The 23,248-nt window shown below is 42.0% G+C and overlaps 2 protein-coding genes across 3 annotated transcripts in view; both read left to right on the top strand.

The window, feature by feature from the left end:
- Nucleotides 1-2,861: 2,861 nt before the first annotated feature.
- On the top strand, nt 2,862-22,372 carry FAM24B (family with sequence similarity 24, member B). Of its 2 annotated transcripts, none has more exons than XM_011986396.1 (4): nt 2,862-3,020; nt 14,603-14,749; nt 20,941-21,037; nt 22,023-22,372. In XM_011986396.1, exons 2-4 carry the CDS (start codon nt 14,740-14,742, stop codon nt 22,213-22,215), a joined length of 300 nt encoding a protein of 99 aa, XP_011841786.1. In that variant the 5' UTR covers nt 2,862-3,020; nt 14,603-14,739; the 3' UTR covers nt 22,216-22,372. The 2 variants fall into 2 exon arrangements, with proteins under 2 accessions (XP_011841786.1, XP_011841785.1); XM_011986395.1 differs by having other exon boundaries at nt 20,911-21,037.
- CUZD1 (CUB and zona pellucida-like domains 1) overlaps nt 2,872-23,248 on the top strand; it is a 36,860-nt gene continuing 16,483 nt past the window's right edge. Inside the window, exons 1-2 of the mRNA XM_011986397.1 lie at nt 2,872-3,020; nt 14,603-14,749. The gene's annotated coding sequence lies outside the window, so the exon portion shown is untranslated. The remainder of the gene's footprint in view (nt 3,021-14,602; nt 14,750-23,248) is intronic.

The raw sequence follows: 23,248 nt of genomic DNA, 5'->3' as shown, positions 1-23,248 counted from the left end.
CCATTTTATTTTATTACTGCTGCTTCCTAAATGCCTGCTACTGTCTGTATCTGGTATCAGTAGGCACTCAAATATTTGTTGAATAAATTACTTTATTTAAGTGACTTTGGAAGCTATTAATATATACTACCTCAAACAATGTCTTGGAACAATCTGATCTGTAAGTTTGTTACCTGCCTGCTACAAAAATCATTAACTTTTTCCTTATTCTTTTTATTCTTTTTTTCTGTTTTGAGACAGGGTCTCCCTAAGACACCCACGCTGGTCTCAAACTCCTGGGCTCGAGGAATCACCCTGCCTTGGCCTCCCAAAGTGCTAGGATTACAGGCGTGAGTCACCATGCCCGGCCAACTTTTTCCTTAAAGTAAGTCTCACAACCCTGTATGAAGTAATGTGGAGACAAAGAGAATACAATGCTTTATTTTCTTTAGTCCTCTAATTTACCCATGAAGTAGGTCCAAGGAAATGTAGGGATTTTCCCAAGGTCACTCAGCCAGTGAGTAACAGAATTGCATTACTACTTTGGGCTATTTGTAGCTCAGTACTCTTAGACTCTGATGACATTACTAAAGTTCACCTCAACAATATTTTTCATATTCAAGGTACCAGTCCAAATAGATTTTAGGTGCTTTTCTCTGCAACTTCTCTAATTCTTGTCTTTTAAAATATAATGGAGCCAAAACGTGGTTTTCTTGGCACCATAGTTTCATATAAACAGGGACCAAGTTGGACTAACTGTATGAACAAACCAACAGTACGTATATTATACGTAAACATTCACAATTGTCAAATTAGTTAAAATTTAATGATGACCTACCTTTATTTTACAGGCATGAGTGGAGGATGCCACTATTAAGTAATTTTTGTAGAAAATAATTTCGTGTTTACTAAAAATAAAATAGAATAAAAATTTTTTCACTTGTAAAAATTATCATTTTAAACAGCTGCAGTAAAAAATAAATTGTTTCCAGGTCATTTTAAATTATGAGATTCAGTTTGCCTGGTAGGGGACAAACAGTTGAGATCCCTTCTCAAGTGACCTCATTAATAACACTGTGTCATGTATTTATTATTTCTAATATGCACAATATAGAAAATAATTGACGTTTTGATTTATATTAAGGCGAGATTAGTGTAGTTGATTCCTATAAGGGACTAGAGAAAAGATCAAACTATAACACATTGAGTATGGACTAAATAGGCTGGTGTGGCACAACCTTGGGCTTGTAGGTTCCTTACAAAATACATGATCAAAGTTCCAGACTGACTGTCAAATTAATTTCTGGAAAACAGACCATCGTGAGTTTATGGAGAGAGTCAAGAAGCAGAAATAAGGACTGCACTCTTGTCTGGACACTTTAACTAGTATGACCCTCTCCAGGCTCACCTCCCCTTTATTAGCTCTAAATTTCCGCATTCCTAAAAATGAGGAAGCTGAACTAGATTGCCTAGAATATGCTTTAATGGTCTAACTTTCTATGCCCATAGTAGGTTTTTATCTTCTCTTCTCTAATGTAAGCATCAATGTCAGAGAATCAATCAATATTGCAAAAGGTGAAGACAATAAAAACACCAATTCAGAAGAACACTTTTTTCCTGTGTACAAGCCACACACCTGTCATCCAGGACAGTACAAACATTCTTGCCCCTACTGGTTCCACAGTACTCCTCTCCTAAGTACACTTCCATGTTTCTTGCTGAACTTAAAATGCCAATAGAAGCGATTTCTTCACCTCCATCGGGGCCACACCTCAGGTAAAGGAAGCAGGGGTTTTCATCTTGGTTGTTCAAGCTTCTCTTCTAAATCACCAGATCCTGGCTAGGAAAACAGGTGAAAACATCACACAGTATAGTCTCTGAACATGGCTCATAACCCACTTGTTAGGCCGTGGGGTCTACTCTAACAAATGCTCAACACAGAATTCATAAGGAAATGGAGTCATCACACATCAGGGCTTCCCCCTCTATTTTTTCCTCAATCATCAACCTTCTACTCAGTCCCCTGAAATTGATTCTCGGATAAATTACTGGATCCCTAATGTGTGCATAGCAGTAGGAACAGAACACAATAATAAAAGACAAAGTGTATCTTTTTTCGAAATTAAGTCGACGGCGGTCGTAGATAGCTGGGCTTTTTACACAGCCTGGGGTGGTGAAGAGGAGGTGGCTTGTTTCAGGGTAGATGGGCGGACTGACTTAGCAGCCCTGACGACCTGTCACGCCTGACGGGGACGTTTATGAAATTCCGAGTCCTGGTCACCTTCCCCCGCTCATGCCCCGGGGCCTCGGGTACTTCCTGGCCAGACCCACCCCGCCTCCGCCCACCCCGGTCCTCGCCCCTACCTCGCAGCCCCCCTTCCCCGCAGAGACCTGACACCAACTGCTCCCTGGATTCCGGGCTCAGACCCTCACGGCTCCCCGAGGAGCGCGGCAGTCGCAGAGCGCAGCGACCCGGTCCCCGGCGGCCCGGCGCACCCTGGAGCAGGTGGCGCCAGCAGCTCCTCCCAGTCGAAGTCGCGGGCGCCGAGACCGGCCCGGGTGAGGAGGCTGTGAGTCAGGGCCTCGCCTGCAGATGGCATCCCAGGAAGAGGCAAGCGTGGGTTGGCGGTTGAGGCCCCCGTCCTCGGACCGCGTGTCCATTGCGCCGCCTCCTGCCAGGCCAGCCCCGGAACCTCTCTGCCAGTGCTTGAGTGTCGGCCAGTGTAGCGTAGAAACGCGCAGGCAGAGCGACTCCCGGCTGATACCATTTCAAACGCCAGCCGCTTCTGGCTTTGGTGAGAACAGACACCAGAGACACGCATGCGCATAAACCAACTAGACTCAACGGAGTTCAAATGGTGCCCAGGAAGCGCGAAAGAGCCGAGCATGCGCACTGGCAACCCGCGCTCAGCCTCTGGAGACTATGCGCAGGCGCGGTGCACTGCGCGCGGGCATCAGGGTGGTTTTTCGACGCCGGCGGTGGACAAGTAGCAGGCAGCATGGACCACGGTTGCTGGGCGATGGGGAGCATCTGTGGTCAGGTAGGTGTGGTCTCTTCGCTCTACGTGATGTGCAGGACGGACTCCTGACCTTGTTCTCTCCCGAGTGGACGCCAGAGCCTTTTCTGGCTCCACTCCGTCGGGTCTGCAGCATTTGTGGCAGCTAGCGCGGCAGACGCGCTGTCGATTCGGGTTAATTTTACTCCGAACTCTCCCTGCCTCCCTCACACACATTCTCGCGTTAGAGGGGAGTTGAGGTAGATACTGAACGGCGTTAGTGGTGGGTGTTGGGCCACACGGGCCTTTGCCAGTTGCCATCTCAGCTGATGCTCCCTGATCCTACGGCGCTGCCAGGACTGTGCTGGACGCCCTCGTGACAGAAATCAGAAGGCTGAGAAAGATCCCAGGTGTTTGGATGGAGCGGTCGCCTGAGGGAGTTTTCCAGATGCCCCATGGGATAGGAAGTGGATCTCGCCTCTTTTTTCCTTTTGTACTCCAGATGCATTCTAAGTTGAGGGAGTTTTCCAGATGCCCCATGGGATAGGAAGTGGATCTCGCCTCTTTTTTCCTTTTGTACTCCAGATGCATTCTAAGTTGTGTACCCCAGACTTTCTGTTCTTTATGCCCTGCCCATTGTGGTCATAAGTTAGCTTTGATACATGTTATCATAACTGGACAGTCTAAAGGAAAATAGGCTTTTTAGAATTACCTATCTGAAACTTCATGAGCAAGATCAATACTATAAGCTGGATTTTTGACTTCCTTAAATAAGGCGGAAAACCTACAGCATCTTGTCGTCTCCCCTTTCTTTCAATCTCGTATGTTCAGTATATCACCCAGTCTTGTTTTACTTTTGGTTTTTAAAGAAAAACTGTCCTGTCTTTCTCCATCTCTGCCTCTGTTTTGAAATACTAGCTTTCATCGGAACAATTCCAGGAGTTTCTTTACTGGTCAATAGCCATTATCTCCTCACTTGCATTTCATTTTCTGCACTGCCCTCTACTCTTTTATCGATTGTCCTGGTGCTTGATGCTTTCTGACTGAATCGCCATCACCATTACTTTTTTTTGAGATGGAGTTTCACTCTGTCACCCGGGCTGGAGTGCAGTGGTGTGATCTCGGCTCCTGCAACCCACTCCTCTTGGGTTCAAGCGATTCTCCTGCCTCAGCCTCCCGAGTAGCTGGGACTACAGGCGTGCACCACCAGGCTCAGATAATTTTTGTATTTTTAGGAGAGACAGGGTTTTGCCATGTTGACCAGGCTGGTCTCAAACTCCTGGCTTCAAGTGATCCACCCGCCTTGGCCCCTCAAAATGCTGGGATTACAAGCGTGAGCCACCGCACCTGGCCACCATTACTTCTTAACAGACATACAAAGCCCTTTATCCTTGGCTTATGCCTGCTTCCTAGACCCACCTGCTTTTGTACATGCTTTTCCTTCTACCTAGAATGCCCCTTCTTTTGGATAGCAAGAAAAATCCTGTTCATCATTTAGTGCCAAGCACAGCCTTTCACACTGTTTGAGAATTTGTCAGTAATTTCTCTCTGCTACACTTAGAGTTTTTAGATACTATAATTCTCTGGTGGTATGGAGCTTTACTAAATAATTCTCACGTTTGTTTTCCCAGTCATCTGTACAGTTGTTGAAATTAGGAATTGTTTTGTGCCTAGTAGAGATTGAGTATAGGTTTGTTGTATGGAATTGATAGAGATAGCAATAGAGGTTGTTTGGGAACTCTATCACAGTATGAGAGGAGTAGGAAGAAGTGAAACTGGCAAATCCAATCTTATTTTCAAAGCTGAAAAAACTTTGCAAAAGTTAGTGAGAAAATTATGACAGTGAAAGAGGTCTGAGCTAACCCACCCCTAATCTTTCCTTGATTATTCTTGGGCTTTTGGGACATTTAGGCTGCAGTTTAAATTATAATAGGCCTTCCCGCAAACTCAACTGCTTTTGCATCAGGCTGGCAGGAGGAGAGGAGCCTGGGTCCTGCTAAGGTGCAGACATGAGCTATTATCAGTCATTATTCAGAAGGTTATAAGATATGCAACTTCCCCCATTATTCCTGCAGATAACACCACTATTGCAGATTGACCTTTTGAGATATCTTTTCAGGTTTTTTTGCATGTCTGACACCCACCATTCCTATGGCCCCACCCAGAAGTGATTCAATGCGCAAGAGGACAGCTTCACCCCTTATGATTTGATCTCTGTCCCAACTAATCAGCAGCAAGCCTAGTGACCTCCACCACTTCCCCCAAACTGCCTCTGAAAAATTCCTAACCTATAAGCTTTGGATGAGAATGATTTGAGTACTAAATCTGTCTCCCTCATGGTGTGGCTGGCCTCATGTCTATTAATCTCTTTCTTTACTACAATGCCATGGTCTTTGTGTTGCAGGCAGAAAGAACCCTTCAAATGGTTACAAAGCCAGGGTGTTGTGCTGGTGCCTAGGTGACCTCAATTTTAAATTACTCTTGTCATGAATGGCAAATGGTATTTTTTGCTTTATTTTTATTTTTTCACTTGAAATAAAGAATAAAGCATATCTTTGAAATCATTCCACCAATATCACAATGTATTTTTTTGCTTGACTGTTTTAAAGAGAAATTTATTACATATAACTTGTTGTAGAATTTAGAGTAGAATCATATATGTATCTACTGTTGCTAACAGAGTTCCTTTGCATAGTGGCAATCAAACACTTTAGTCCCAGGACCTTTTACTCTCAAAATATTGAATATTCCAGAAAGTTTTTGTTTTTGTGTGCTATTTCTTATTTTTTAACACTTCTGGTTTCATCTGTGACATGTAAACAGCTGTTTAGAAGTCAATCACAACTGTCCTCACAAGAAAAAAGCTAAACAAATGGAACATTAACAGCCTTTAAAATATCCATCAGATAATGGAGGTCACAAAGCAAATGGCCACCCCAAAATTGGATAGGCAAATGCAGAAAATCACAACTGAGATCAGCATGCTAGGAACAGAAATCCTCATGAAGCAGTAAATGGTAGGAACACTTAAAATGGTCATTGATGACTTGCTGGAGACTGAGTGTGAATTAGCTTGAGAGTTAGAAACTCCTGGGAGACCACTCATATGGTGCCCTTACACTTTTGGGAGTTTTACCTTTCAGAGCTTCAGCAGATTCTTAGGACAAGGATTGGATTAAAACTCCCTCTTGCTTTGTGCAGGAGGGGGCAAAGTAACCATTTTGAAAACTGCCCTCAGCATTTTCCCTAACAAAAGCCTTCTCTCAAGGGAAACTACTTTACCAGAGCCTCATCTGTTGTAGGGAAAGGGCAATTAGAAGCCTCCAGCCCCCTCTAGCTTTCCTGTTGTTAGTGGTGGTGAATCTGCAGGGGGCTGCAGCAACCTTAATTCTTGTCAGAAGAAAGAATTCGATCAAGGGTCATAAGGCAGAGTGAGAGACCAAGGCAAGTTTTAGGGCAGGAGGAAAAATTTATTTAAAAGCTTTCTAAATGGAACAAAAGCAAGTAAAAGTACACTTGGAAGAGGGCCAAGCAAGTGCCTTGAGAAATCAAGTGCGTGGTTGGACCTTTGACTTTGGGTCTTATATGTTGACAGGCTTCCGGGGTTTCATTACTTCTTGCCTAATTCTTCCCTCAGGGTGGGTGGTCCGCATGCTCAGTGGCGTGCCAGCACTAGGGCAGGGCCATATGCGTAGTGTGTTCACTGGAGTTGTATGCGTGCTTACTTGAAGCATTCTTCTCTTACCCATTAAATGTTCTTAGAAGGTCATATACCAGTTAAACTCTGCCATTTTGCCTCTTAGTGCACATGCTTGAACCCACTTGCCCAACTCCTGAGATCTTATCAGCAAGCTGTTGATCGCCAGTTTCAGGGTTTTGTTAAATTAGGAGACTGCCTTTCCCTAGTGCCAGCTGTGACCCATTATTATCAGACTACATTTTATTTAAAAGGAGTTTCGGGGGAAACCCAAAGACAATGACAATGTGAAAACTCAAAGCAAGAATAGTAGATTGAAGCCTCTGACACCGATAACTACAGCAAACATTAAACACAGCCTAACTTCCAGCCAGATTGACATGAATCAAGTAGCCTGATTACCTCAGTTTCTATACATTCCTCCAGATATATTATGTCTAGCTTTCAACAAAAATTTACAAAGCATGCTAAAAGGCAAGAAAGAACAAGAGACAAAGGAGATATCAGAACCATTCTTACATATGATGCAGATTTTGTAATTCTCAAGTAGGGAATTTAAGGTAGCTATGATTAATATATTAAGGGCTCTAATGGAAAAGCAGATAGCAGGCAAGAGTAAAAGGGTAATGTAAGTAGAGATATGGAAACGCTAAGGAAGATTTAAAAGGAAATGATACAAGTCAAAAAACAGTGTGACAAATAAATGCCTTTGATGGGTTTATCAGGAGACTGGGCAGGCCAAAGAATAAATGAGCTTGAAGAACTGTTAATAAAAACTTCTTCAAATGAAAAGCAAAGAAAATAGAGGATGAAAAAGTAGACCATCCAAGAACTGTTGGACAGTTACAAAACTTGTAATAACATGTATAATGGTAATACCAGAAGGAGAAGAAAGAGAAAAGAGTGGAAGAAATATGTGAGACAATAATGGTTGGGAATTATCCAAAATTAATGACACCAAACCCACTCTTAGAGCAGGAAACTCAGGGAATACCAAGCAAGATAAATACCAAAAGGTCTATACCAGGGGTGTTCCTGGGCCACACTGGAAGAAGAATTGTCTTGGGCCACACATAAAAGGCACTAATGCTAACAATGGCTGATGAACTTAAAAATTGCAAAAAAAAAAACCCCTCATGCTGTTTTAAGAAAGTTTACAAATTTGTGTTGAGTTGCATTCAGAGCCGTCCAGGGCTATATACAGCCCGCAGGCCGTAGGTTTTTCAAGCTTAATCTGTACCTAGGCATATTATATTCAAGATGTGGAAAACTAAAGTCAAAGAGAAAGTCACTGAAAGGAACCAGAGGAAAAAATACATGCTATAGAGGAACAAGAATGAGAATTACATTTCTGATTAGAAACCAAGCAAGAAGGGACTGGAGTGAAATATTTACAATGTTGAAAGAGAAACCCCACCAACCTAGAATGTATCCGCAAGAATTATCTTTCAGAAATGAAGGATACTTAAAGATTTTCTCAAACAAAAACTGAGGGAATTTGTCAGTGATAAACCTATGTTGCAATAAAATAAGTTCTTCAGAGGGAAGGAAAATGATCCAAGGTCATGAACTTGGATCTACATAAAGGAAGAGCATCAGAGAAGGAATAAATGAAGGCAAAATAAAATCCTTAATGTATATCTACCTAACAACAGAGCATCAACTATGTGAAGCAAAAATTGATAGAACTGCAAAGAGAAATAGACAAATTCACTATTAATGTTGGAGACTTCAACAACCCTGAATCAGTAGTTGACAGTTTCAGCATGCAGAAAATCAGTAAGAATATAGTTGAACTGAATAGTACCGTGTGTCCACTGGATCTAATTGATATTAATAGGACACTTCAGCAATAGCAGAATACACATTTTTCTGAAACACTTCTGGAACATTTACCAAGATAGAGCATATTCCAGGCTATAAAACACCCCTTAACAAATTTAAAAGAATAGAAATTATACAAAGTATGTTCCCAGATCACAATGGTATTTAATTAGAAATTCATAACAAAAATACTTGAAAAATCCTAAAATATTTGGAGATTAACAGACATGCTTCTAAAATAACACTTAGCTCAAAGAAGTTTCAAGAGAAATTTAAAAGTATTTCAAACTAAATGAAAGTGAAAATACAACTCATCAGAATTTGTAGAATTCAACAAGAGCAGTGCTTAGAGGGAAACGGAGAGTATTGAGTACATGTTGGAAAAGAATGATCTAAAATCAATTATGTGAGCTTTCACCTTAAGAAACGAGAGAAAGAAGAGCAATATATAGGCATACCTAAGAGATACTGTGAGAAATTGCTATCTATGGCAACTAAAGCCTTATGAAATGTATTTCTTCTACAATAAGACTTGAAAGTTGAAATTACTCCTTGATCCATGGGCTGCGGAATGGATGTTGTATTGGTAGACATGAAAACATTAATCTCCTTGTACATTGCCATCCAAACTCTTGGGCATTAGTTAGCACTAATGTATTGAAACAAACATTTTTTCTGAGCAGGAGGTCAAAGCAGGGAGCTTAAAATATTCAGTAAACCAATGTGTTGTCATCCTGGTTTAGTTGTTCCATGTATAAAGCAAAGACAGAGCAGATTTAGCATAATTCTTAAGAGTCCTAGGATTTTCAGAATGGTAAATGAGTGTTGGCTTAAACTTGAAGTCATCAGCTATATAAGTCCCCAGTGACAAAGTCAGCCTGCCTTTTGAGTCAGAATCAGCTTTGAAGCCAGGCATTGACCTCTCTAGCTATGCAAGTCCTAAAGGGCATCTTTGTCATATAGAAGTCTGTGTTCATCTATACTGAAAATCCATTGTTAAATGTGGCCACCTTCAAGAATTATCCTAGCTAGAGCTTCTGGATAACTTGCTGTACCTTCTACATCAACACTTCCTGTTTCACCTTGCACTTTTATGTTATGGAGATGGTTTATTTTTTAAAATCTCATGAACTGACCTCTGTTAGATTCAATCTGTTCTTATGCAGTTTCCTTACCTTTCTTAGCTTTCACAGAATTGAAGAGAGTTAGGGCATTGCTGTGGATTAGGTTTTGGCTTAAGGGAATGTTGTGGCTGGTTTGATCTTCTATCCAGACCACTAAAACTTCATTCATATCGGCAATAAAGCCATTTTGCATTCTTATCTGTGTGTTCACTGGAGTAGCACTTTTAATTTCCTTTGAGAACTTTTCCTTTGCATTCCAACTTGGTAACTGTTTCATGCAAGAGGCCTAGTTTTCAGCCTATCTGGGTTTTCAACATGCCTTACTTACTAAGCTTAATCATTTCTAGCTTTTGATTTAAAGTATGACGTATGTGACTCTTCCTTTCATTTGAACACTTAGAGACTATTGTAGGGTTATTAATTGTTATCATTTTGATATTTTTGTGTCTCAGGGAATAGGGAGGCCTGAGAAGAGGGAGAGAGATGAGGGAATGGCAGTCAGTGGAATACTGAGAACACAATTTGTTGATTAAGTCTGCCATGTTATAGGGTCATGATTTATGGTGGACCAAAACAATGGCAATAGTAACATCAAAGATTGCTGATCACAGATCACCATAACATATATAATAATAAAGCAAAAGTTTGAAATATTGTAAGGATTACCAAAATGTTACAGCAGAGACACAAGTAAGAACATGCTGTTTGAAAAATGATGCTGATAGACCTTCTTAATACAGAATTGCCAGAATTCTTTAGTTCACAAAACATGCAGTATCTATGAGGCACAGTACAGTGAAGCGCAGTAAAACGAGGTATGTCTGTATATGTAAAGCAAGCAGAAGAGAAGACATAATAAAAATCAGCAAAAATCAATGAAATTGACAGAAAAAATAAATGAAATAAAAAACTGGTTCTTTAAAAAGACAGATAAAGTTGATAAGCCTCTGGGAAGGCTAAAAAAGAAGATACAAATTATTAATGTTAGAAATGAAAGCAGGACCATTAGTATTGATTCCACAGGCATTAAAAGGATAAAAAGGGAGGTCGGGTGCGGTGGCTCATGCCTGTAATACCAGCACTTTGGGAGGCTGAGCTGGGCAGATCCCCTGAGGTCAGGAGTTAAGAGACCAGCGTGGCCAATATGGTGAAACCCCATCTCTACTAAAAATAAAAAACTAGTCAGGTGTGGTGACACGCGCCTGTAGTCCCAGCTACTCAGGAGGCTGAGGCAGGAGAATCTCTTGAACCCGGGAGGCAGAGGTTGCAGTGAGCCAAGATTGCTCTACTGCACTTTAGCCTGGGCGACGAGTGAGACTCCATCTCAAAAAAAAAAAAAAGGGGGGGGGGATAAAAACAGAATAATACGAACAGCTGTCTCTGAATTTGATGACAGATGAAATGGATCAATTTCTTAAAAGACACAATGTACCCAAACTTAGAAAGGAGAAATATATAATCTAAATAGGCCTATATCTAGTAAAATAATAATAATAATAATAATTACCCTTTCAAAAAATAAAGCACCAGGACCACATGAGTTCACTTGTGAATTTTCCCAAACATTTGTGGCAGAAATAATACAAATTTTCTGCAGTTTTATCCAGAAAATAGAAGCACAGAACACACTTCCTAATTCATTATATGAGGCCAGCATTACCCTAACACCAAAGCAAAATAAAATCATTAGGAGAATGGAAACATACAGACCAATACCTCTCATGAACACAGATGCAAAAATCCTCAACAAAATATCAAATAGAATCCAACAAGTAGAAAAAGTATTATATATCAACACCAAGTAAGAGTTACTCCAGGTGGGTAAGGTATTCTTGTATGTTTCTCATTCAATATTGAAAACCAATTAGTGCAACCTATCACATAAAGAATAAAAGAATAAAAATCATATCAATAGATGCAGAAAAGAGGATTTGACAAAATTCAGCACCCATTCATCATTAAAAAAAATACTCAGGAAACTAGGAATAGATGGGAACTTCTTCAAGTTAATAAAGAACGTGTACAAACAACCTACAGCTAACATCATACTTAACAAGTATGTATTAGAATGGCTAAAATAAAAAAACAAAACCTGACAATACCAAATGATGCCAGTGGGTATGCATAGCACCAGGAATTCTCATTCACTGCTGGCTGGAATTTTAAATGGTACATATGACTCAGCAGTTGGACTCCTAGTTATTTATCCTGCTGAGCTGAAAATCTGTGGGTACACAAACACCTGCACATGAATTTGTATAGTAGCTTTATTCATAACTGGCAAAAGCTGGAAGCAACTAAGATGTCCTTCAGTAGGTAAATAAAGAACTGGTATTTTCATATAATAGAATATTATTCCATGATGAAAATAAATGAGCTGTCAAGTAACAAAATGACATGAAGAAACCTTAAGTGACTATTGCCAGTTGTAACAAGTTAGCCTTAAAAGGCTACATACTATATGGTTCCAACTATGTAACATTCTGGATAAGGCAAAACTACAGGAACAATTAAAAGAATGGTTGGCAGGGTATGGCAGGGGGAAGGGAGAAGGGTAATGTTGAATAAGTGAAGCATGGGATTTTGGGGGCAAAATTAATCTGTATGTGATACTATAATGGTGGATACATGCATTTGTCAAAACCTATAGGACTGTACAACACAGAGTGAGAAAACTGAATAAAATTACCAAACTTAGTTAATATATTAATATTGTCTCATTAATTGTAACATGCACCGCAGTAATACAAGATGTTTTTTCTTGTCAAAGTTACTTTTATTAGTAAAAGTGTAGTACCTAAATATGTATACAAAAGTTACTCAAAAAATCCTTCATTTTTCCTTTGCTGGTGAAAAGTAGTACACACAACAGACCTCAGTGATATTATGCAACAGTGACCCATGCTGGTGTAGAATTCTCACAGCTTTTTAGGAGAACTTTTAAAAAAGCAAGTGAAATATGTAATACCTGATTGTTTTAACTCCAACGAACTGTGGAAATATGAGGAAGCTAAGGTTCTTCATTATTCATCAATACCAAAAGTAAAGTTGAAAATTTGAATTCCTATTTGGCTTTCTTGTATTAAATGATCAGAATAAAATTACTGTAATGCTAAACATTTTCAACAACTTCATGTTTTTCACTCTTGCTTTCTACAGTGAACATGTGTTGTTTCAGTTGGCTTGGAATCCCTTTCCCTTGGGGATGAGCTTCACCGCTTATCCACTGTGATTGTGGCAGGAGTTATCAGTGACAGTGCATGTGACCCTGACCTGAATAAGATCATGGGCCCTTGTCCCTTTTTCCACAGGGACTGGTACAATTGAAGGGCAGGTGATCCAGGGAAGACCAGACTCCTTTTGTAGGATTTGTGGACCCTGGAAAAGGACATTATCTCTCTCCTTTTTAGATCAGAGATTTTAAGGATGTGGGCTTGTAGTTGACACTGGCCCAGTATGTGGAGGGGGCCAGCCTGAAAATGAAACCAGGAAACGGAAAAACAGTCAGGAGATGTTGGTAAAGAGCCCTGGCAACAACATCCAAGATTATCTGGGTAGACCTGACCTTATTAGGTGAGCCCTTTTACAGAAGGTGGGTGGAGCATCAGAGAGAGGCTTTCCTACCAGCCTGGAAGGAGAAGTAAACTGCCTTGAGTGAGAGGGCCTGTGAGTGGGTGGCCTGTAGGAGCTAAGAGTGCCTTTGGGCCATCAGCCAGCAAGAAATAGGAACCTCATTCCTATAGTCACAAGCAACCAAATTCTGTTTGTGTCCATCCAGTGAAATGTAAATGCAGGACTGGGCCTGGCTCTAGGGGCTGGCAGCTTGGGGACATCATGAGACCACTGGTGTTTAGAGGTGGGAAGTGGAGGGAGGGAGATAGTGGCTGAGGGAAGCAGCAGTAACCCAGGGTGATTTTTCTCAGTCCAGGTGAAATGAAGATCGATCTGTAATCACTGTCTACATCTCTTTGCAACATGCATTGGGTCTGTCCAGGGGAGAGGGGGCTGGAGAAGGAACCTTTGGGGCAAGTAAGGATGCTTCTGCAGTCCTGATTGAGGCCCAGGGAAAGAAGGAGAGACCCCTGGAGACTCCCCAGCATGGCTAGACTGAGACTGAGGCCTCAGCACACTGAAAGTGGGAAAGATATTCAGATACTTTTGCTGTCTGGTCTTTCCAGTGTGAAAGGCCGTTCTTGTTGGGATTGAGCTGCAGAATCAGGGCTTTATGGACCTCCCCTAGGCTGATCCCTTGAAGGCAGGCACTGCTGACTCCCCACGCTGACACTCTCTGCTTCAGCAGGGTCACTCCTTGCAGCAGCAGCCACAGATGGTTCAGGTCAAGAACAGCAGGAGAGGTTGCTTGTTTGCTACACAGGGAACATCGTTGGCACTGCCTGCTTAGCTCCTCATAGAGGATATTTGGCTTTTCACAAAGTAAGCCACCACAAGTTGGGTGTCTATCCATATAAACGTTGAGACTGCTGGTCTTGGGACAGAGATTATAGTTGGTTTTGGTCTCGTCCTGGTTGCTGCCCCTGTGCTGATTGTGTCCCTTTCTAATGTGCCATGGCAAAGATGTGAGTCACTTAACAATGAGGGACATCCCTTCAAATGGGATACCTGGACACTCTCTGCTTCCGCAGGGGCATTCCTTGCTGTGGCAGCCACATATGGTTCATGTCAAGAACAGCAGGAGAGGTTGAAAGGCAAAGGCATGTTTGTGTACACTCTTGGCTTTTTTACCTTCTGGCTTGGGGCTGTGAGCTTGTAAATAAAATGTTCTCAGCCTGGTGGCTCTGTGTGTCAGCACTGCCTTGGTGTCACTTTAAATAATTGAGTTTCCTATTGGGTGTTTAACTCAGCATGTTAGCTGAGCTCTCCCTCTGTCTGAGGCACTATAGACTGAAAAAACTGACAAACTGAATGATCTCCCCTTTGCTGAGCTACAGAGTTCTTGAGCTGTTCTCTTTTCCCCTCTCCAGTTGCCTAAGAGATGGTGAGATGGGAAGCTGCACTTGGAAGACCCTGGAGGATGCCTGACAAGAGGATGTCTGACCCATGATGAAGTTGGAGCTCTTTTTGAAATGTTTCTTGCCCTTCCTGGAGCAGAGGAGCCATTATGTATGCAGGTGAAATAAGATGAACTGTTACTTCTCTTGAATCATGTGAGTATGGAGAAGAATGCCTCCCAAGAAATGAGAGGTTGGTTTGACAGACTCAGTCTTGTCACATTTTGTGAAAGTTAAGCCTGCGAGTTAGAGGGCAGATCCCAGAGCCCAGTGCTTGGTAGATTGTGACCTTCCTTGTCATACCTGCACCTCTGGGGGATCTGCATTGATCACCTAGACAGGCACTGATAAGGTAGAACACGGTAATCCATCACTGAGTTTGCAGTTTTTTCTCTTTGGTTCTTTTAAAACTGATTTTACAGTCATAAAGTTTTGGAGGGAATGATTGGATGGGAATTTGGGAGATGGGAAGAGAGGTGTAATCTGGTTCTGGGACATATAGTAAAATGTGCCATTTGGATTTTACAAAGACACAGAAACTCTTCAAACCTTGGCAGTTCATAAAATCCGATTGCATGTTGTTCACCACAATTTTTATTTCTCTGAGAATAAAGGATTCAGTTAAGGAGATCCTCTCTCTGGGACAAAACCCAGCTCTTCTCACGGCAGTTGCCAGTGCCATAGCAAGGTCCCCATCTGCACCAAGAGTCTGAAGGTAAAGATGAGTTTTCCGGGAGCAGAGCAGAAAGAGCTGTGGAGGAGGCACAGAGATGGGAACTGGGTCAAGTAGGGAGCTCACAGGCTTATGTAGTTTTGGATCCAGGATGCTTCTGTCTCCAGAGATGCAATTTAGCATGCTTCAGGGTGTTTGCAACCATTTGACTCAGGTGTTAGTCACAGGATGGGCAGTTTGCAAATAACTGACTTGGGTGAAAGTCCTTGTGGATATGAATTACAGAGAATTTCCGTAGAGAAAAGGCCAGCCCCTGTATCAGGAATTGCATTTTGCAAAGTTGAACTCACTGATTCTGAGCACAGTTGCTGCCTACCTTTTGCCGTCTGGAACACATGGCCCCGTTCCTCTCAGTACTCTTGAGTAGTCACCACATGTAAATCATCAGTGAGATACTGCTTTGAATGAAAACATCAACACAAAAATCAGCCCCTTCCTTAGATAAAATGCAACTAGATTTATTTGCAGATCTTTCAGCTGACAGCCAAAATCACAGCCTTTGAATAATAGAGTTGGGGGACTGGGAATGGGGAACAACACATCATTTCAGAAGGTTCAGGAAGGCTGGGGGTGGAAGAGCATTGGACTTGGGAAGCAGGAGATGGAGGGAAGGATTATAGAACCAGGTCCTAGTTTCTTTGCTGCCAGTTACTTGCTGTGTGACCCAAGGGAGTCACTTCCACTCTCTGAGCTTCGGTTTCCTCATCTTTCAAACAGAGGTTTTAGTTATTGCCTCCTGGTTGTCTTCACTACAACTCAGAAAGATATTACTGAAACACATTGGAAGTAGTTAAATGTTGGTGACTTATAAGCAATGTAGAAAGTATGCATTCTTTTTAATCAATGAAATAATATTAGTCAGGGTTTAACTGCTATGTCTGAGTCACTGCACTGTCTAAATTTAGAGGTTCAGTTGGAGAAAGTGATGAGTGCCAGATTGACAAGATTCAGATTTCGGTCAATGATCATAACATGTGCCAGCACCTAATCGGTTGCAGGTTCTCTGATACCTAGGGTTGCAGAGCTCCTGCCCCCATGGAGCTCACAAACACCTTGAAAAAGCAAACTTTAAATGCACAAGCCCACAGACTATCAAACAGCAATCAAGTAACCACAGAAATAGAAGGAAACCGAGAGATGAAGTAGTCACCCCCATGGTGAGGGTCCACAGGCCCTAGCTCCTTAATGATAACTAAGCTTATTTAGGGTTATATCCCTCTGAACCCAAGTAGGGACTACAGACATCTGCTACCACACCTGGCTAATTTATTTTCATTTTCATTTTTAAAATTTTCTGTAGAGATAGGGTCTCATCATATTGCCAAGGCTGATCTCAAACTCCTGGGCTCAATCCAGTCCTCTTGCCCCACCCTCCCAAAGTGCTGGGATTACAGGCATGAACCACTACACCTAGTCAACAATTCAAATTTCCATATAGGCACAAACAAAGGGCATGGATACATAGGGAGAGGACAATTAACACGAGAGGGAGAAAGACGGAAATCAGTGAAGGTTTTATAAGAACGTAGCATTTTATTGAAGTCTTGCGGGATGGTATTTCAGCAGATAGAGGAGGTGAGGGACAGGGAGGGCCATCTAACCAGGTCAGAGGCATGAAAATACATGGGGTGTGGGGTAACACAGAGGGAGATGAGGTTGGAAAGATGTTATGTCAAGATATGGGCTGGATAACACATGCGAAGGGCCCAGGGTACACAATTTAAGGAGACACTCATTTTCAGGATTGAGCAAGTGTAGGGTTGGTGCAGAGGCTGTGGCTTTTAACCAGAGGACTGATTTAAAAATTTCACATATTAGGGGAAGAGATACTTTTATTCTTCCTAAGTACAACTAAAATCCATGGATATTATATAGAAAACAAACATAAGGCTTGAATAGGTGGAGAGAAGAAGGAAGGCTAGCTAGGGACCTTGGGATCAAAGTAATAGCATGGTAGTGAGTTCCGTAAGTTTTGTTTTTTGTCTCAGATTCCTAAACTTGGAGCTGAAGAATTGAGCAACTTGGAAACAGCAATGGGTTCAGACAAAAGAGCCCCAACAAGAAACTAGTTTTTCTGGCCAAAAGACCAGGAAATGGGCAATTCAACAAGACAGAAAACTTTTAGACAATAACTTCTGCATTCTAGGCAAACACCATAGAAAAAACTATGGCCTTATCCCAACTCCACCAGCAAAGACTGAGTAGAGAGCTTAGAAGTCTACTATTACCAAGCAGTAAAGAAGTATCCCAAAGCACTCCTCCACCAGGGTGGTGTCAGAGAAGGATGAATAAAGAGCAGAGACTCAACTCTGACCCCTGTGGTATCAGTGGAGACCCCTTGGGGAGTCTGGATTTCTTCTCTGACCCAGTAGGTAATGAGACAACTTTCCACTTAACTTCTGGGGTGGCACCACAGGAGGCCTGGTGAAATTTCATAACTTTTATTATCTCATAGTGGTAATAAGGCCAACTCCACTGCAGTGTGAGTGGAGACTAAAATATAAAGGGATTTTCCTGTAGTCTTCATTATAAGAACCAGGTGAGCTCCTGTATTGGGGGAAACCCCAGCCCCGATATTCAACGTGGGTTCTTTTCTATTTCCGTAAGTGTCAGCTGGTCTGAGAAATAAAGGGAAAGAGTACGAGAGAGAAATTTTAAAGCTGGGTGTCTGGGGGAGACATCACATGTCAGCAGGTTCCCTGTTGCTCCCCGAGCGGTAAAACCAGCAAGTTTTTATTGGCGATTTTCAAAAAGGGAGGGAGTGTACGAATAGGATATGGGTCACAGAGATCACGTGCTTCACAAGGTGATAAAATATCACAGAGCAAATGGAGGCAGGGCAAGATCACAAGACTACAGGATGGGGCAAAATTAAAATTGCTAATGAAGTTTCAGGTACACATTGTCTTGATAACATCTTACCAGGAGACAGGGTTTGAGAGCAGACAACCAGGCTGACCAAAATTTATTAGGCGGGAATTTCCTCATCCTAATAAGCCTGGGAGCGCTACAGGAGACCATGACTTATTTCATCCCTTCTCCTTTGACCATAAAAGACAGCCACCCCCAAAGCAGCCATTTCAGAGGCCTACCCTCAGGGGCCATTCTCTTTCTCAGGGATGTTCCTTGCTGAGAAAAAGAATTCAGCGATATTTCTCCTATTTGCTTTTGAAAGAATAGAAATATGGCTCTGTTCCGCCCAGCTCACTGGCAGTTAGATTTTAAGGTTATCTCTCTTGTTCCCTGAACATTGCTGTTATCCCGTTCTTTTTCCAAGGTGCCCAGATTTCATATTGATCAAGCACACATGCTCTACAAACAATTTGTGCAGTTAACGCAATCATCACAGGGTCCTGAGGCGACATACATCCTCCTCAGCTTACGAAGATGATGGGATTAAGAGATTAAAGTAAAGACAGGCATGGGAAATCACAAGGGTGTTGATTGAGGAAGTGATAAGTGTCCATGAAATCTTCACAATTTATGTTCAGAGATGGTAGTAAAGACAGGTGTAAGAAATTATAAAAGTATTAATTTGGGGAACTAATAAATGTCCATGAAATCTTCACAATTTATGTTCGTCTGTCATGGATTCAGCTCATCCCTCCATTCGGGGTCCCTGACTTCCTGCAATACTCCTGGAGATATGACTCATGAAAGGGAGCCACAACCCAACAAAACAAAACAAAAAACAAAACAAAATTTGCTCCTCAGGAGTTTTAAAATATTATGCTAGTCCCTATTCATCATCCAGGAAGACATCAGTTACCATGTAAGTGTTCTTACTAGTTGCTGGCTCTGGCAATGGCTTCTGCTCCTAAGCTGAGATTCTCTGTATTCACCTCTCTCTTTAGTTTTGGTAGTGGCTGTTTGCCCTGTGACCAGTTTTCTGGTTGACTTAAGAGTTGTTGATTCTTCAGTCAGTTTATTCAGCTTTTTACTTGTTGTGAATATGGGAATGATGACTCCTAAGCCCTTCACATGCTGGCACAGAAACCGAAAGTCCTGTGTTCATTTTTACCCATTTATTTTTCTTTCTGTATTGCAGTTTGGATAATCTCAACTATATTCAAGTTCACTGATTCTTTCTTCTGTCAATCCACATCTGCTATTAAGCCCTTCTAGTGAATTTTTCATTTCAGTCATTGTAGTTTCCAATGCCATAATTTCTGTTTGGTTCTTTTTAATAATTTTTATCTTTATTGGTATTTTTTATGATGAGACATTATTTTCATATTTTCCTTTAGTTTTTTGGACGTGGATTCCTTTGAACATATTTAAAAGACTTTAAAAGTCTTTTCTAGTAGGGCCAATGTCTGGGCTTCTTCCAGAAAAAGTTTTTATTTATTGCTCCCCTACTCCTTTATGGGCCATACTTTCTTATAGGCTTTTTGGAAAAGTGGACATTTAAAATAATATAACGTGGCATCTCTGGGAATCAGACTCTTAACTAAAACTTTTCTCTGAGGGAAACAAAGCCTGAAAAGGGGAGATTGAATATTACATGGCTTAAGAGACTATTTAGACATACCTACTTCCATTGGTGCTAAAATATATCTGGAAGTGGAATGGAATTCAGAACTCCATGAAAGAGAGCTGGTGTCCAGAGTGTTGATGTCACACAGCCTGTGTCCTGATTGGCACAGAAGTTGGAACTGGATTGTGGATATCCATTCTGCTAGCTCTACTGGAAGACTGCTTCTAAAAGCGAAGTCTTCAACTTTGGATGTTAATCATTAGAATTTTCTTTCTCAAATTAAAAGTTTGAGAAATTCCTGATAAGATGTCCCGTTCCCTAAAGTTTACTTTGATTGTAATTTTTTTTTACTATTGGCTTTCACCCAGCCATGAAGAGTTAAAAGGTGGTAAGTATGCTTTGGCAGTCAGATTGTTTATTCTTCTCCTCTGGCTCACTTTTTCCCAGTTTCAGAAAGTTAAACTAATTTTTTATCTCAAATTGGATTCTTGGGAGAATTTAAGATTTAGGCGGAAAAATGTCAGTTGTCAGAGGAAGAATTGTAAAGTTCTTTTCCTAAAACATGCATCATTTACAAAATGGATTTGCATATTCTCAGTATTGTTGGGGCAGTAACATTTGGACACAGTCTTTTCCACAGAAGAACTTTGAGCCTGACATCCAGCGAGGGGTCATTTCTGACTCTGAAAATGAGTATAGCTCAGGAGGTCCAGGCGCTGGGGAGTGATGCCATCAGCTCCACTGCAGGCCTGCTTGTTGTTTCCAGCTGCACATCACACCTGTGAAAGGGAACGATTCTTCCCACTGTTTGTCCTTCTGATAGCCTTCTCTCTGGACTTTGCATTTCCATTTCCATTCCTTTTCATTGACAAATGGACTTTTTTTTTTCTTTTTTTCCATCTCTGGGCCAGCTTGGGATCCTAGACTGCCCTGGGAAGACATTTGTGTTTTACACACATAAAGATCTGTGTTTGGGGTTTCTTCCTCCTCCCCTGACATTGACATTGCTTGGTGGTTGTGTGGGGAGGGAGGCCACGTGGGCTCAGTGCTTGCTTGTACTTCTCTGCCTAGGTACATCGAAGTCTTTTGACCTCCGTACAGTGATTATGCTTGTCATTGCTGGTGGTATCCTGGCAGCCTTGCTCCTGCTGATAGTTGTCGTGCTCTGTCTTTACTTCAAAATATACAACGCACTAAAGTGAGTCACATGTTCAAAATAAACAATGCACTAAAGTGAGTCACATGGAGAAAGGGGGATAGATAACACTCCATCAATGGGATACCTGGGCTCCCTGTTGGGGCAAGGTCATTCCTTGCTGCTGTGGCCGTACTCCTAGGTGAGGTCAAGAAGAACAGGCAGCTTTGTAAAGGCAAAAAGACAGCTGAGTCTAGTTATGTTTTTTCTTTCTGGCTGGGGTGGTTAGAATGTTCTCAGCTTGGGCCTGTGAGTGTCAGCACTGCTTGGTTGTCAATGGATCTCACTAAGTTTACCATCAGGTGTTTAATTCAGCACCTTGGCCAAGCCTTCCTCTGTCCTGGGCACTGCAGGCTGCAGATTCTGAGGGGAAGACTGCGTGAATGAGCTCTGCCTTGTACTCATGTGGAGGACGGGCTGGATTGATCTCTTCTTGCCTGAGTTGGGAGCTCTCAGGGTATTCCTCCATTTGTTTCTGGTGGCCTTGGGGAAAATGACTGGGGCTCTAGATCTCAGGGACAGCTGACCTGTGTGAAAAACCTGGGGAACAGTGGACAAGGGAGGGTAGATCAGAGAAGATTGCATTTTTGGGGAGAAGACCCTTTAAGTACCAGAAAGATTGGTTGTCAGATGCAATTGTGTCCCCATTCTAAGGAGTTCACAATGGCACATCCCGGAGCCCAGGACACAGCTGAATGCAGCACCTTCCCATCATTCCTGCATCTCGGGGGCCTACAGCGACCAGCTGGGTGACCTTGCTTGCGAATTCACTCACCCTTACTTTTGTAACCTCAGTTTACGTTTATAGCAATCATAGGAGAGGAAAGGATTGGAGAGGAACTTGGGACAGGGGAGAGAGCCTTAATGTAGGACTGGTGTTAATGTTTGACTGGCTTCAGCACTAAACTTCCAATATCCCCAACAGTTCTAACAAAAGGACTGAGAAGAAAAATTCTAAGCCTGTGCTTTGTGTGTGTCTTTTCTCAAGAGCTGCAAAGGACCCTGAGGCTGTGGCTGTAAAAAATCACAACCCAGACAAGGTGTGGTGGGCCAAGAACAGCCAGGCCAAAACCATTGCCATGGAGTCTTGTCCTGCCCTGCAGTGCTGTGAAGGATGTAGAATGTATGCCAGTTTTGATGCCCTGCCACCTTGCTGTTGTGACATAAATGAGGGCCTCTGACTTGGGAAAGGTGGGCACAAAAATCTTCACGAGCAGTATTTCTTTCTTAGTAGATTGTTTTGTTATTCAAATCAAGTTCTAGAGTTTTTATGTGAGATTATATAATTTACAGTGTTATTTTATATACTTTTGAATAAATGTACACTATTAAAAATAATCTCTTTGCCACCAATATTTTTTGATTATTAATTATAAACATTCTTTGTTTAAATATATTTATTACTCACTTTGGAATGTGGGGGAAATTAGCTTGTAGCATTGCAATAGAAGAAAGAGAATTGGAATAAAAGTGTCCAGCACATCTCCCACCCAAGAAGGAAAATGCACACTGTTCTTACGACGTTTCCAATTTCCGCCCAGCTGATCTTGTCCAGCTGGAGTCACTCATTTAGCTCTCATGAGGGCTTGGATGGTTGACATCCACCGCAGAAAATGGTGTCATGTCCTGACACCTGTCCTGTTGTCCTGTCCATTTATCCAAGACAGTGAGAGGAGCCAGGCAGGATCTCCCTGTGTTAAAGTTGTCTGACCTGTGTAAGATAGGCCTGAGCTCAGTGACCTCAAAAGGACCTTTTGAAAACCAGTTTCTTCCTACTGCAATCCCCAAATCTCCAGAGCATGTGACTCCTTCGTGGATCACGGTAACAGTGATGTGTGTTGATCCAGCCATCAACATCTTCAACTGTAACACCAACCACCAGCCAAAGGCCAAAGCCCAGACTCCCTGACCACAACAGGTGACAGGAAGCACCACTCCCCACTTCTACTCCCAGCTGCCTTCTGTTCCAGCTCCTGCGCTTGAGCCTCCTGGAACCCCTTTCTAAGCATGATTCCCCGTCTGTAACCACATGTCCACTCCTCTCATGAACTAAACCCTTGCTTGTGACCATCACATGTATACTGAATGTGAAGAATTATTAGCTAGTAACAGATGGTAATCTACTAAAAGGGGGTAAAAAGGAAAACAGAAGTCGCAAATGAAGGAAACAGCTGTGACATCTAGGCACAGAAATGGGCCAGATGTGGGTGGAAG

The sequence above is a fragment of the Mandrillus leucophaeus genome, unplaced genomic scaffold (genome assembly GCF_000951045.1).
Source record: "Mandrillus leucophaeus isolate KB7577 unplaced genomic scaffold, Mleu.le_1.0 Scaffold299, whole genome shotgun sequence".
Classification (NCBI taxonomy): Eukaryota; Metazoa; Chordata; class Mammalia; order Primates; family Cercopithecidae; genus Mandrillus; species Mandrillus leucophaeus.
The sequence above is the reverse complement of the archived record's forward strand: the minus strand, read 5'-3'. Positions and strand labels throughout refer to the sequence as shown.